General features: G+C 43.9%; 1 protein-coding gene across 2 annotated transcripts in view; it reads right to left on the bottom strand.

The window, feature by feature from the left end:
- znf236 (zinc finger protein 236) overlaps window positions 1-13,121 on the bottom strand; it is a 95,398-nt gene that overhangs the window by 59,146 nt on the left and 23,131 nt on the right. Inside the window, exons 9-15 of one of the 2 annotated variants that reach the window (XM_080768157.1) lie at window positions 10,625-10,802; window positions 9,374-9,646; window positions 8,204-8,407; window positions 7,239-7,286; window positions 5,387-5,516; window positions 1,832-2,092; window positions 913-1,253 (exon numbers count right to left, since the gene is read on the bottom strand). In XM_080768157.1, coding sequence (XP_080624283.1) covers window positions 913-1,253; window positions 1,832-2,092; window positions 5,387-5,516; window positions 7,239-7,286; window positions 8,204-8,407; window positions 9,374-9,646; window positions 10,625-10,802 — 1,435 coding nt within the window. The remainder of the gene's footprint in view (window positions 1-912; window positions 1,254-1,831; window positions 2,093-5,386; window positions 5,517-7,238; window positions 7,287-8,203; window positions 8,408-9,373; window positions 9,647-10,624; window positions 10,803-13,121) is intronic. The other variant, XM_080768158.1, reaches the window with a different exon arrangement.

Genomic DNA, 13,121 nt, shown 5'->3' on the forward strand with positions numbered 1-13,121 from the left:
AGTGGTTTAATTGAAAAAGGTTGACAAATCCTATAAAATTGTCTCAAGGGAGGACCGACCAGCCGGAAGGCCGACGGGCCACTGTATGGGTTCTCTTACCCTTGATTGCTGCAGTGATCACCGATCGAGTCATTTTGAGTGAAAAACGGCCGGTCAATCAGAGCACCTTTAATTTTCACCATCAAGGTTCAGGAATGGATTGGAAACACGCTCCTCAATCAACGGAGCTGCAAATGCCATCGTCAAGGACTTCATTGCTTAGTGATTACCACTCATTTGGATGAGGACATGGAGTGAAGATTACATGCAGACCCAACGGTCAAGGTCAAGATTCAAGCTCAATCTAATTAAATGTTTTAATCTGTGTACTGCTGGCTGTGTGCTGGCATGCATGCAATGCCATGCATCATCATTTTAATTGAAAAACAAAGACGACCTCAATCAAATCAAATTAAGACAATCCATTCAAGTAAACAGGAAATGGAAGCATAGCTACACAGAAGAAAGGAAATTAATGGCTCTGTCATTAGACCACACTAAAAATAGAACACCTTTCACTCCAGTACTTGAATATTTACTTGAACATACACTTTGTCCACTTTGTCTACGAGCTACTTGCCAGGTTTAGCAGCTGGTGTTAATGACCTCCCTGGAAGAATTGCATGTTTAGTGACTTCTACATCATTGGTTCTCAAAGTGGGGTCCTTGAGAGAGTTCCAGGGGTCCCCAGCTAAATGCATAGTTAGGAACCAAATGGACCCTTATGGGTCTATAACTCTGAGAGTGTACAAATGGAACCAAATGGACCCGGTCAGTTTTCAAATGGGGGTCCGTGGGCTAATAAGTATGTCAATTTGGGGGTCCTTGACATGAAAAGGTTTGAGAACAACCGTTACTACTATAGCTCCTCACCTTCTCCCTGCACCAGTGGCTGGTCGCTCAGCTGCGCCTCCAGCGTCACCTGCCCTCCACTGACCACCTGGCTCTGGCCCAGTCCCAGCATGCTTTGCTGCTCCCCTCCTATTGGCTGAGGGGCGTGTTGCTGCAGCCCGTTGGCCTCCATCTCCACCTGCATGTCATGAGCCTCCCCTCCTATTGGCTGAGGGGCGTGTTGTTGTTGCAGCGCGTCGGCCTCCATCTCCACCTGCATGTCATGAGCCACAGCGGTGCCTCCCAGGGCGGAGCCTCCCAGGGCGGTGCCTCCCAGGGGGTCTTCTGGTTCCTGGGACTGCAGCTGCTGGGCCAGTTCATACCTAGGGACGGAGCTCGTTAGTTTTTATGGATAATGAGCACCGTATCGATCAGGCTTATCGAGCTGGGTTCTTCTTATCAAGCCCACTATCGGAGCATTTTCTATTATTTTGTGGAATGACTTGAGATAATACATTCTGAACAGAACCACATTTACTAGGGCCTTCGAATACTGTACTGGTCTAACAGACAGAAGTCAATAGACCAATAGACCTTCAATAATATTAAAGAAACTGGTTAATTAACAGGTTAATATGTGTAGCGTCACTTTAAAAGCGTAATTAGGTTTACCCGGACAGTTGAATACCCCTGTTGTAAGGGGTCAATATGTCCTACTCTAAACAGACACACATAGGCACATACGAACAGACGGACACAGGGACACACAGCCATTTAAAGGAGCGGTGTGCACCGCTCAAAAGACAAAAAGGTACATGGCACAATAATCGAATCTTATAAATTGAAGATGAATTGTACCAATTGGCAGCCCCCACTATGAAAACCACCTTTACTAGACAATGGAAGACATGACCAATTGTAATAACATTGCACCAGGATAAATGGCGAGGCCCACACGCACCTGTGTGTCTTCATGTGCTTCCTGCAGTTGGGGGACGACTTGAAGGTCTTCTGGCAGTAGGGGCACATGTAGGGACGCAGGTCGCTGTGGGTGGTCATGTGGCGTCTCAGGCTTCCACTGGTGGTGAAGGTCGTGTCGCACAACAGACACTTGTATGCTTTCAGGCCCGAGTGGGTGCGAATGTGGGCCTTCAGGACCCCCGAGGAGGCAAAGCCCCTGCTGCACTGCACACATTTGTAGGGCCTCTCTCCTGTGTGAGATCTGAGAAAGGAATAAGAACCCAGAACAATGGGTGCATCAGTATTCAGTCTTTCAGTAAAGAAAAGGGAAAAGCGGTTTGAAATGATACTGCATGTGAGACACGCCGCCGATTATCATAAGGTCAAGGATGGAGCTGACTTGTGGGTGTACTGAAATGCTAATGGAGGTGTCAAGAGAAAAAATACATGGATATAAGAGCTGGATATTGATAAGCACCATCCATGCAAATGCTTAGTGATGGAGTACTTTTGAAATATGGAGAGTAGAGGAACACCATGGAGTTAACAAACTTAATGACAGTGTGTTTACTATTAAATAAATATGGTCAGTAATACCATGAATCTTTTGTGGACCTGGGGCGCCCATAGACGCTACCACCATTGGAGCAGCCTTGAATAACAGACCCATGGACAGAAGGCGGTCAGATTCATGTCTCCTTTCCTTCTTCATACTACTACGAACAAACAAGATAACTAACAAACGAGATCACAACTTCATGGATTGTATGGAGGTACCGTCATCAGCAGTGGCCGGCCCTGTCCGGGTCGGGCTGCTTCCAGCGGGTGGAAAACACTGAGACTCCGGAGTGTCTCGTTGTACGCACGTCGCACGTGTTAGTGTGGAGGAGAGCAACCAGACTATAGTGATTGCACACTTTATTATTCATCACTAGCCCTTACCCGTTGTGAGATATTTGCCCCGTCTTGTGGCCGCGGGGGGTACTGCACCCAGGCGCATTGCCCATGGGATCGTGTGGTGATGTAAAAACAATATTTGTACAGTAAATATGACAGTTGCGTCTGTAAAAAGTAGCCTAGGTCACTTCTGGGAGCGTGCAGAATTTTTTTGGCATGGAGAGATGTGTGCTAATAGTGTGGCTCGGTCGGAGATAGACCACGTACAAAGACCACGGCTGTAAACGGCTGTAAACGGCTGTTTTTATTCACTAATAAATTCATTATTAATCACTAATGTGTCAAATCGAAAAAAGGGCTCTTTTAAGACCTCCATATAATCATGGTCCATGCCTGTGTGAAAAGTGGGAGTGATTCGTGCAGTCAATGATGAGATAACGCTCTGTCAGTGACATTCAGACATTCAGACATTCGCTGAATTATAGTATGATGATGATGATGATGATGATGATAATTGCAGTGATAAGACCGCAATGGACGCGTCGGGAACATCCACCCGGTTCTAAACGGTTTATATATGGCAGAGTTACGGGGTTGCTAGACAACACGTTGCAAACTGATGATCACAAGCTGAATAAAAAAGCCAATTACTGACAAACAGAGGATGGGATCAATGTGTTCTTTTTTTCCTCATGAAAGTGGAAATTCAGGGCTTTCATTCGGTGTATAGTATGTAATTGTGTTCAATTTTATATCTGCCTGTCAATGTCTGTGACACAAAACTGTGAATATCTCAGCTTTCTGTTAAAAAACACCACTTTTAGACAAAAGCAGGTGTTACATAAAGGTCAATAACTCCAGAAATTTTAATTAGAGCCGACAACATAAGCTTTCTTTTGAGGTAAGTGGTGTGATTCTCGCTACAAGACGACGTTTGCTGTGGGCCTTGGTAAAAGTCCTTCTTTGAGATACATTATGACTTGGACCCCTTTCATAGAGTTTGTAGAATGTATACCTTTCACTTAAACCCATATTCCCCTGTACAATCTGATACCTCACACCAAACCTGACATTGGGCGACCTCTGGTTAGAGGCCCTCAGTAAGTAGACAGTTGGATATAGAGCAATTTACTATCTAAACTGAAAGATGGATACAATGTATGTAACCTAGATACCATACCCTGATGGAAAATGCTGTTTATTTTATTTTATTATTATTTTTATTTATTTTTGTTCATTAGTACTTTCAAAACTAGTTTACTAATTACTTTTACTGTCTTGTACTGTCTGTCTTTGTTTTATTTGTTTTGTTCTGACCTTGATTTGGGGGGAGGGGGGGGATATTTACATGTCGGATACAACAAAATGTACACATATGTTTTTTCATTTATTCACCAATAAAAATCAAAATAAAGTGTTAAAAAAAAAAGGGAAAAAAAGTCCTTCTTTGAAGCTAATCCCTCAGCACCCAGGGAAAGCATTTTTCTGTGTTAATGTGCCCGTGGCTCCTGATGGTGAGCCAGCTCAGATTAACCCTTTCTACTCTCTGCCTCTACTGAATTCACCATCTTTCTCCTGTCGCTCTCCTCTGTTTTATCCGTTGGAGCTCCCCCTCCTCCCAGAAGGAGTGAGTGCATTTTGCGGCAACGGCAATCAGGGGAGGGGGGAGCACCTGCCGGGGAAGGTGAAGGTGTAGACTTTTCTTCAAGGTCTGAGATATGAGCCAGACTCCGAGGCATCAGCCGGAAAATGCACTCACTCACCCTGCCCTCCTCATTCCTTCTCGTTTTCAGCCCAACTCGCCAGACACTCTCCTTCAACTTGTCTAGCTTGTCCCGTTCAGTCTTTTTCTCTCCACTTCTCTCGGCCGTCTGCATCAGATGGAGAGCTAAAGCCTGTAGGCTTAGTGGAATCAAAGTTGATCGCCGCCTTCGGCAGCTGTCATACTTTGAGGCTTTGCTATGTAATAAGCATTCAAAGAGACCCAAAAGAGCAGATTGTCATGAAATGATGATCTGCCTCCACTTGGTTCCAGCATAATGTGCCAATCTTTATGAAAACTTGTAAAGATTGGAAAATATGGAGAGAGGGTCACCTAGTCTACACTCTATGTTCCTTTATTTTGAGTGCGTGACGGCTCACCATGGACAGTGCTCGAAGCTTTAGAGATACAGCGCTTTGAAAATCCTGTTATAATGGAGTTTCAATGGAGCTGGATTTAAAAATCCCATAGCGGGTGGGGACGGAGGCTCTCTGACCGGAGCAATGTTAAAAGGTAAATTGACGGTGACTCACCGCTTTCATATATGGAGCATACGGTTATATGTACATAGTTAGCACCTTTAGTACCGTTAGCTTTAGCTACGATTATAAATGTAGAAAGCATAGAAAATGTTACGTTTTCTACTGAGACATTTAAAACCTAATACCAGGTAGATAGAACACCTATTTGCTCTACCTGAACCTCAATGGCCAATATCTCCTCTGGCCAATGGCAGTGGAGATTGACACGGGTGCACAAATTAATCTTGGCATTTGTGCACTCAGCGTTAAATTGAACACTGTCTAGTGTCCCAGAGATAAACATCGTCTCAAAGGGGCCGTGGTCCAATAATCGTTTGAAATGAAAAGGTGAATCTGACGCTGGGGGACATCTCACCTGACATGCTGTTTAAGGTGGCTTGATTTCTTGTAGGCCTTATTGCAGAATTGACACTTGTAAGGCCGGTCACCCACAATCTCCAGGTACTGCTGGAAGGCGAGGCGAGGGTTCTGAGACTGCATGAGACCTGGAGACAGCAGAGGAAGGCAGCACAGACACATCAGTCATACTGTACACATAGACCACCACCTACATACCACAATGTTGTATAACTTAAACTTATCCAGTATAACTTAAACTTAACAAACATTACTTAAACTGGAAAGGATCTCTGCCAGGCCTGCTCACCTACCCATGGCTATGTCAGTCATAAATAGAGTTTTTACGACCGAAGGTGTGGCTGTTTCTGACACTCGATAAGTCAAAAGTTTGTCGTACAAACTGTCCTGGTGGTTGCACCCAACTACTGGCGCAGACCTGGGTGGGCAACCAGTCCTGGTGGAGATCAGAGCTGTGAGGAGATCTTTTCTAGATGTATATACTTTTATGTTTGTTATTATTACTATTATTGCTGTTATTATGTCTGAGAAAAATAAAAAATGTACTCATGCATCCATAACAATGAATTATTGAGCATGGAACCAGAACAAAACATTAATACTAATACTGATTATGGTAATGTTGTTTCTGTGTTAGATAATTTTTTCCTTTTTCCTTTGTCCTTCTTTCCAACTTCCCAAGTAATACAATATAACAAAAGGTGTAGGCCAGTGGTGTCATGCTCGTAGAACGCAATAATCACCCTTTGTCAGCCTTCTGATTGGTCCCTGACTGACTAACCAGCAGGCTCTTTCTGCCTTGTTCCGCTCCGGTTCCGCCTTATTTATATTAAATTTGCTAAAGCATCTTTTTTGGAAAAAACTAAACAAACATGATATGCCCAGTCACCATGCTGCACCTGTGATGTTACTTTTTACTCACACAAAGTTTAAAATAAGAATTGAGTGCACAGAATATCAATATGAAGCAACTGAAAAACAATGGTAGTGGATGGAGAGCGAGGATTTTTGTCCAAACACGAAACGGCAACCAATGGGTGCGAAGAGGGGCACAGCCGTGGGCGGGACTTGACAAAGGGTGAATTGTAATGTGCACGCGCAGGTACGGAACAGAACTGTGGTGCACACGCGTGCATGCTAGAAGGCATCCCACTAGATTAAAGAGAAGACAAACCTAACCGCGGGACACAAGACATTCCAATTTCCAAGATGCACCAAGTACCCAGTGGTCTAGGTTTACTGGCGGTGGGCGCGCCCCCACGCCATGTCACCGTGGCCAAATCAAATGGCTACTCATAACATAACAGGTTTAACTGTTTACATGAAAGCAAGTTCTTACATACGGTAAGCGACACAGCAGTATGGCTCCAGTTGGCTAGAATGCCTCCTCCATCAAAGAAACGATTCGGCCAAAGCAAAGTTTTTAGTTTCGCTACGTAGCGCAGTGAAGAAGTTTGGCTGATTATTTTAAGTCTAATTTTGTGTTTGTGTGTCTAAAACTCTCATTCCCTATAAACAATACAGGCTCTTAGGCTATCAACTGTTCTGTGCGCATGCACACATGTAGGCGGAATAGGCGTGTGCACTGCGTGCGTGTGACGTCATTAAATTGCTGTGGTGCCGAACAAAAAATCACCATTACACCACTGGTGTAGTAGGCTCGTGCGGTTGCCCCTGTCCTGGCTAATCAAGAGACAGCTGGTCAGGATGAATCTGACACACTGAATGTCGGGAGCATTGTGGGGTTTTTGTTGTATTGTATATTTTAGTCCCTGGACTAAACAGCAATACAGACTACTGGTGTGACCGCAGACTGTGACCATGTACAAGAAATGACCAAACCTGCCTACCGATGATGTCACTGGTAGGCGGGTTACTGAACTGTCCACAGCTCTCCTCTGAGACACAGACCGAGAAGACAAAAATGGTACCATAATTATTAGCATTTTGAGGACCAATTATAAGAAAATAGGTTCAAAATGGGTGAAATGGTCCTTATATGGAGATATGGTTGGAAAACGGCAGAGTATTCCGAATAATGCGAATAATGTACGGGTTCCCAAACTTTTTCAGCTTAAGATTCAAAAAAGTTATTTGGTGTCTTCCAGGGACCCAAACAAAACAATATGTTATGAATTAACCAGCTGCTATAAGCAATAATATGTCAACATTTGAATTACCTTTTTTTTTCTTTTTGGAATTCAGACAGCCAGCAATGGACAAAAAGCTCCCCACATTTTTTTTGGTTGATTTGGTCGATTTGCCTTTCTACTTCCTGATTGGTTAGTCATTTCGACCGGGTTTTCTTCGACCAATGACAAAGCTTCTAGGAACATCTTTGAATGCAGATTGTGGCCCCTAGATGTGTCACAGAGACTAAATATTTTGGGAGCGTTTTACCCATTGCTGGCTGAATAGAAAAAAAAAAGAGAGGCATAAAATTTTGACATACCGGTAGTATAGCTTATAGAAGCTTTAAGCCTTATTTCAAAAACAGCTAAAATAGCTTACCTACATATAGCCATGAGTCGTCAGCTTTTAGATCGACTACCGGTATTCTCACTATTATTTTCTTTATTTTAAGCTTTTAAAATATTTTTACATATTTTTTACAAAAGATTGGACATTTTTGATTAAAGAAAATTTTAAAAACAGCATACTTCTTTGTGACACAAAATGGGTGGCAACCCTAGGTTCAGGAAACACTGATTTGAGGTCACCGGAGTGTGAACATTGAGTGCGGTTAAGTAAGATAAGAGACATACGAGCATGCGAGATGAGCCATAGAAAAGAAAAACATGCAAAAAAACCTCACCGAGGTCAGAGATGAGGATCGGATCCTGAAGGGGGATATCAGGCAGCGGAAGGTTACTCTTAGACTCCTTTGCTTTGTTGGTTTTGCGAGGAAACTTGTGCTTCTTCTGCTGCAAGCTTTTGAAGTGGGAGGCCACGTGCGTTTTCCTGTGGCCTGACGTCCGGAAGATCTTGTCACAGTGCGGGCATGGGAAAGGACGCACGCCTGGGAAAAACAGCCAATGTTACACAAGGACATTTGCAATGACAAATCAATGAATGCTAACAAGGACGTACTGGCCGATACAAATTCAAATGTCACAATATCATTGCCCTAATACCTCAATGGTGATATTGTGAAAATATCTTTTTAAGGGGCCGAGCACATGGCTTGGGGCCTGACATGTCCTTACTCCTTAGTAAAACAAAGGAGGTCATTAAAAAATATTGATGGTGGCGCAGTCGGTAGTGCTGTCGCCTCACAGCTAGAAGGTCCTGGGTTCCCATCATCAGTGCCCATACCCTAGGTGGGGTCGGCAAAAGGCCCATTCTGTGTGGAGTTTGCCTCACAAAAAACATTCAGTAATCCTGATCTCTAAACTGCCTCCCCCTGGCTAGCCGGGGCGCCTGATTGCCGGGGAAACTGCACCCAGGATTACATTACATAATTGGCACTGGGTGAAAACAATGGGTTACACAAATCGTGGGATAGTTTAAAAAAAAATATATATATATATTGATTGATGGCACTTGGGTTAAAGGACTTCTTGGATACATTTTTTGTTGCCTTCCAGAGTTCAATCAAGCTCAGACTGAGGATGCAAGATAAAACAAGCAAATTCTTTATCAAGTTCACACACACACACACACACACACACACACACACACACACACACAAGGTCATATCAACAAAGAAGATGAAAGCATGCGATGTGACAAGGACAAGGATTCCACTTATTGAGAAGCCTTTGAAATTCATGGTGGTTCTACGCCTGGAAATAACTGTGAGCTGAATTACAACGCAGGGAAATAAACAGTCGAGTGGAGGTCGAGGAAAAAGGGTCACAGACACTTTGTGTCCCAGACACTAGTAAACATTTATTTCTGCACAACTCGAGCATAAATGTTTCAAGAGGCCCTTGGTGGCCCCTCTCTTCTATTCTATAAAGGAGACCCCCTCTAATAGGCTCACCTGTATGGAGTCGCATGTGCACCTTCATGCTGCCGGAGGTGGAGAAGCACTTCAGGCAGCACTGGCACTCGAAGGCCTTGATGCCCGTGTGCGTCTTCATGTGGGCAGTGAGGGTGCTCTTGACGGCAAAGGCCCTGAAGCACTGCTTGCATTTAAAGGGCTTCTCGTGGGTGTGGATGCGGATGTGGCGCACCAGGTCGCTGGGCTTCTTGAACTCCTTGGTGCAGTAGGGGCAGCCGTGCCAGCGCACACCGTTCTCCTCTCTGATGGAACCTGTCCACAAAACAAGAGGATAGAAGTGCCAATGCAATGCTTAAGTCTCTTGAACCCTAGCGTCCCTATTCTGGGCACGTCCCTGCGTATACCGGGGGAGTTACACCAACTGAAAGGCTAAATTCCATACAGAGTTTGTTGTGGTGTTGCGTGTTAATGGCGTAGATTGAGCACAGCTGGTAAGACAGGGTGGGGCTAGAGAGTTGATTAGAGTGACTATCGTAGGATCCCAATCTCCCTCCCTCTACCTCCCTTGTAAATGTAAAATTGTTTACACAACAAATGTTATTAAACGGGAAAGTGAAAAACAGGTGTGCATACTGTTTTTGCTAATGGTCAATGGCCGTGTGCAATGTTCAGATCAATTGCTCAAGCCACTGAGGAGAACCAGGCAGAACAGGTTTTGATGATATTCTCATTATATAGGAATACGATATGGGATTATGGTTTAACAGTTAACAGTTACACCATACTACTACCAGTAAGACGCCTAAGGACGAGAAGTGACCACGCCCTAAAGGGCGAGGTCTCGTGCACGCATCTGCCTCGTTAGTGGCAGACTGCTGGGCGAGCGCTGACGCTTTGGCATGGGTGGTCAGATCAACATGGAATTAATTCTGTATTGGCCATATAAGGAGCATGTCTTGTGTACAGGGTTTGATGAGGTCAGATCAACATATGGAATGTCAAAAAAGGTCAGCTCCATATATGGAGATCTAATGGTGCTGTTAATTATATTTATTAGTGAATTAAAATTGAAAATGGAAAAATGCAAAAACTCACATTCAAGTACAGTTACAACAGTTCATAATAATTATTAAAATGAATGTACCGGTAATAAATAATTACATCAAAATTATTACAGGAAACTTTTCTAGTATTATAAACATATATAACGAGTGTTACAATGCCTTATAAGTGCAAGTATAATGCATTATGAATGCGATTATCTGCACTTCTCTGTGAGTGCCACCCTACCTGGCATCTGCACTGGTTGCCTGAATATGTTCCTCTTCTTCTCCCTCGCTGGCCTATCCTGGCCAGTTGTTTTCTTGACAGCTACAGTAGCGCCCTCTGTGGTCTGGTTCTGGGACTGACTGGGAGTTCCGTTGGTCTGTGTCTGGACCACACTCAGCCCGCTGTTCTCCAGAGCTTGCTGCGGAAACGCATAAGGGGGAAAAGGTGAATTGAAGAACCAATCAATTAAATAAACGCCAAAAGAAAATAGTCAACCGTTTACTTTGCAGCCCTAAACAGAATGCAAGCATGTTGACCTGAAATCCTTGTGAAAACTGCGTTTCTGTGACACTTGGCTTAAACAAGCGTGTCAACAACTAACACGAGAGAATTGTTGCTTCTGAGATGGAAACTCTTGACAAAGACATTTGGGGTTTTCCTATAGCAGATGTGACAGATGGCCACAGTCAATTCTCAGTAGAAAGAGATTGTAATGCCATGCAGTGGCATTGTCTCAGTGGCTCAGAGGTAGGGCCACTGAACCCCTAGCCTCGGAAACCTTTTTTTCTCGGAAACATTTTTATTTCCAGGGAGAAAAAAAGTCTGGCATAGAGTAGGGCAAACGTCGCTCACTCTCTGCTGATTTCTGATCGTCTGCACCTTTGTTAAATTGACACACACACACACGCACACATGTACACACACACTCCTCTCTCTCTCTCTCTCTCTCTGTCGCTCTAATTAATTAGTCTCATGTCCAGCATAGTTTCTCCCGGCGGATCCTCCGGGGAGCTGCCCATGCCATAAAAAGCATAGGTGAGTTCCAGTCTACTGAACCCCTAACTTAACCCATTCTGGGCGGGCACCCATTTTGGTGTTAGCACTATGTTATGCTTTAGCTATTGAAAAATAGCAGATCTACAAGCTCATAGCGCGCCACCGAGTGGCGCGCTACGAGCTTGTAGGTCTGCTATTTTTGAAAAATCGAAGAACGACTGACATTTTTAGAATCTGATCTCAGGTCAGAATGGGTTAATCAGACCAGTGCGTGTCCAGTGGAAACCTCGTATGAATCTGATCTCAGGTCAGAATGGGTTAACCTGACTCCGCCAGATGGGGCAGCAGAGAGTAGAGGTTGGCCGGAGCATCGAGGCTGCCTGAGAGTTCCCAGATGGGAGCAGGAGGGGGGAACCCAGTGTACTCTCTGCTGCCCCATCTGGCCGAGTCAGGTTACCCCTAACTGCCCTCCATGAGCAAGTTGGTGCCTTGCATACAAATGCAGACCATTAACTTTTTATATGTTTGCATCTTTGAGAACTACGGTCGTTCACAGCGTTTCGCAAATGGGGGTACGTGTACCCCTAGGCATACGCAGAACAGGTACTACAGGGGAGAAAGTAGAAAATGCATTGCGTTATGTATAATGTAATCTCTGAAGACAGATGGGTTCCCAGATTTACTGTGTCAAACCAAATTAAATCAACAACCTAAGGTACTTTGCACAGCTGTTATTGACAAGAAAGCAACACATTATTTGAAAATATTGAAGTAAAGTTTAATTAAATTTAAATTAAATAAAGCTGCTCAGGAAGCACTATCCTTCAAAAGGTGGGTTGCCATTCATTCATAGCATCATTATGCTAGCTATTGTTTTGTATTGCAGTTGCCTATGCTACAATGCTGTAGACAGATAAAGGGGCCGCACTTGGATTCAAATATCAGGGAAAGTGGACACTGAAGAACTGGTCTTAACCCATAACCCAAAGAAACACACAATACTAAAAACAGATCATCATGACCAACTCTGGACCGCTACAGGTGCTTAATCAGTGAGTAAATTATCCATTTGTATTCATATTGCACACATGTAGCTTTTGGCAGTTTATTAAAAAAATTAAATACGACTTGCTTTTGTACGTATAATAACCAGACACAGCTGTTGAAAGGCTGATAATGACTATTATTTAGCAGAGCACACAGGAAGGCCTGTGCTGTATAATTGCTCCCCGTGGGAGGAATATGATTAACCCATTCTGACCTGAGATCAGATTCACACGAGGTTTCCACTGGACACACACTGGTCTGATGAACCCATTCTGACCTGAGATCAGATTCTAAAAAATGTCAGTCGTTCTTCGATTTTTCAAAAATAGCAGACCTACAAGCTCGTAGCGCGCCACTCGGTGGCGCGCTATGAGCTTGTAGATCTGCTATTTTTCAATAGATAAAGCATAACATGATGCTAACACCAAAACGGGTTCCCGGTCAGAATGGGTTAATGTCAATATGAGCATAATGTTGAATATTGACCTCATATATTTGAATGACTTGAGTGGGCAATACCGTCGGTAAGGGCGAGGATGATAACCACGGTAACAAAAGGCCCATACTGCCCCAGCCCTAGACTATACACAAGTTCACAACTGCTGCCATATTTGGTCTTCACCAAAGTAATTTCTCTGACTTTTTACAGGACTTTAAAGCAGAAAATATTCTATGATTCTTTGCAGTGGAGCTC

Source organism: Protomyctophum bolini (assembly GCF_963924005.1).
Source record: "Protomyctophum bolini genome assembly, chromosome: 7".
NCBI lineage: Eukaryota > Metazoa > Chordata > Actinopteri > Myctophiformes > Myctophidae > Protomyctophum > Protomyctophum bolini.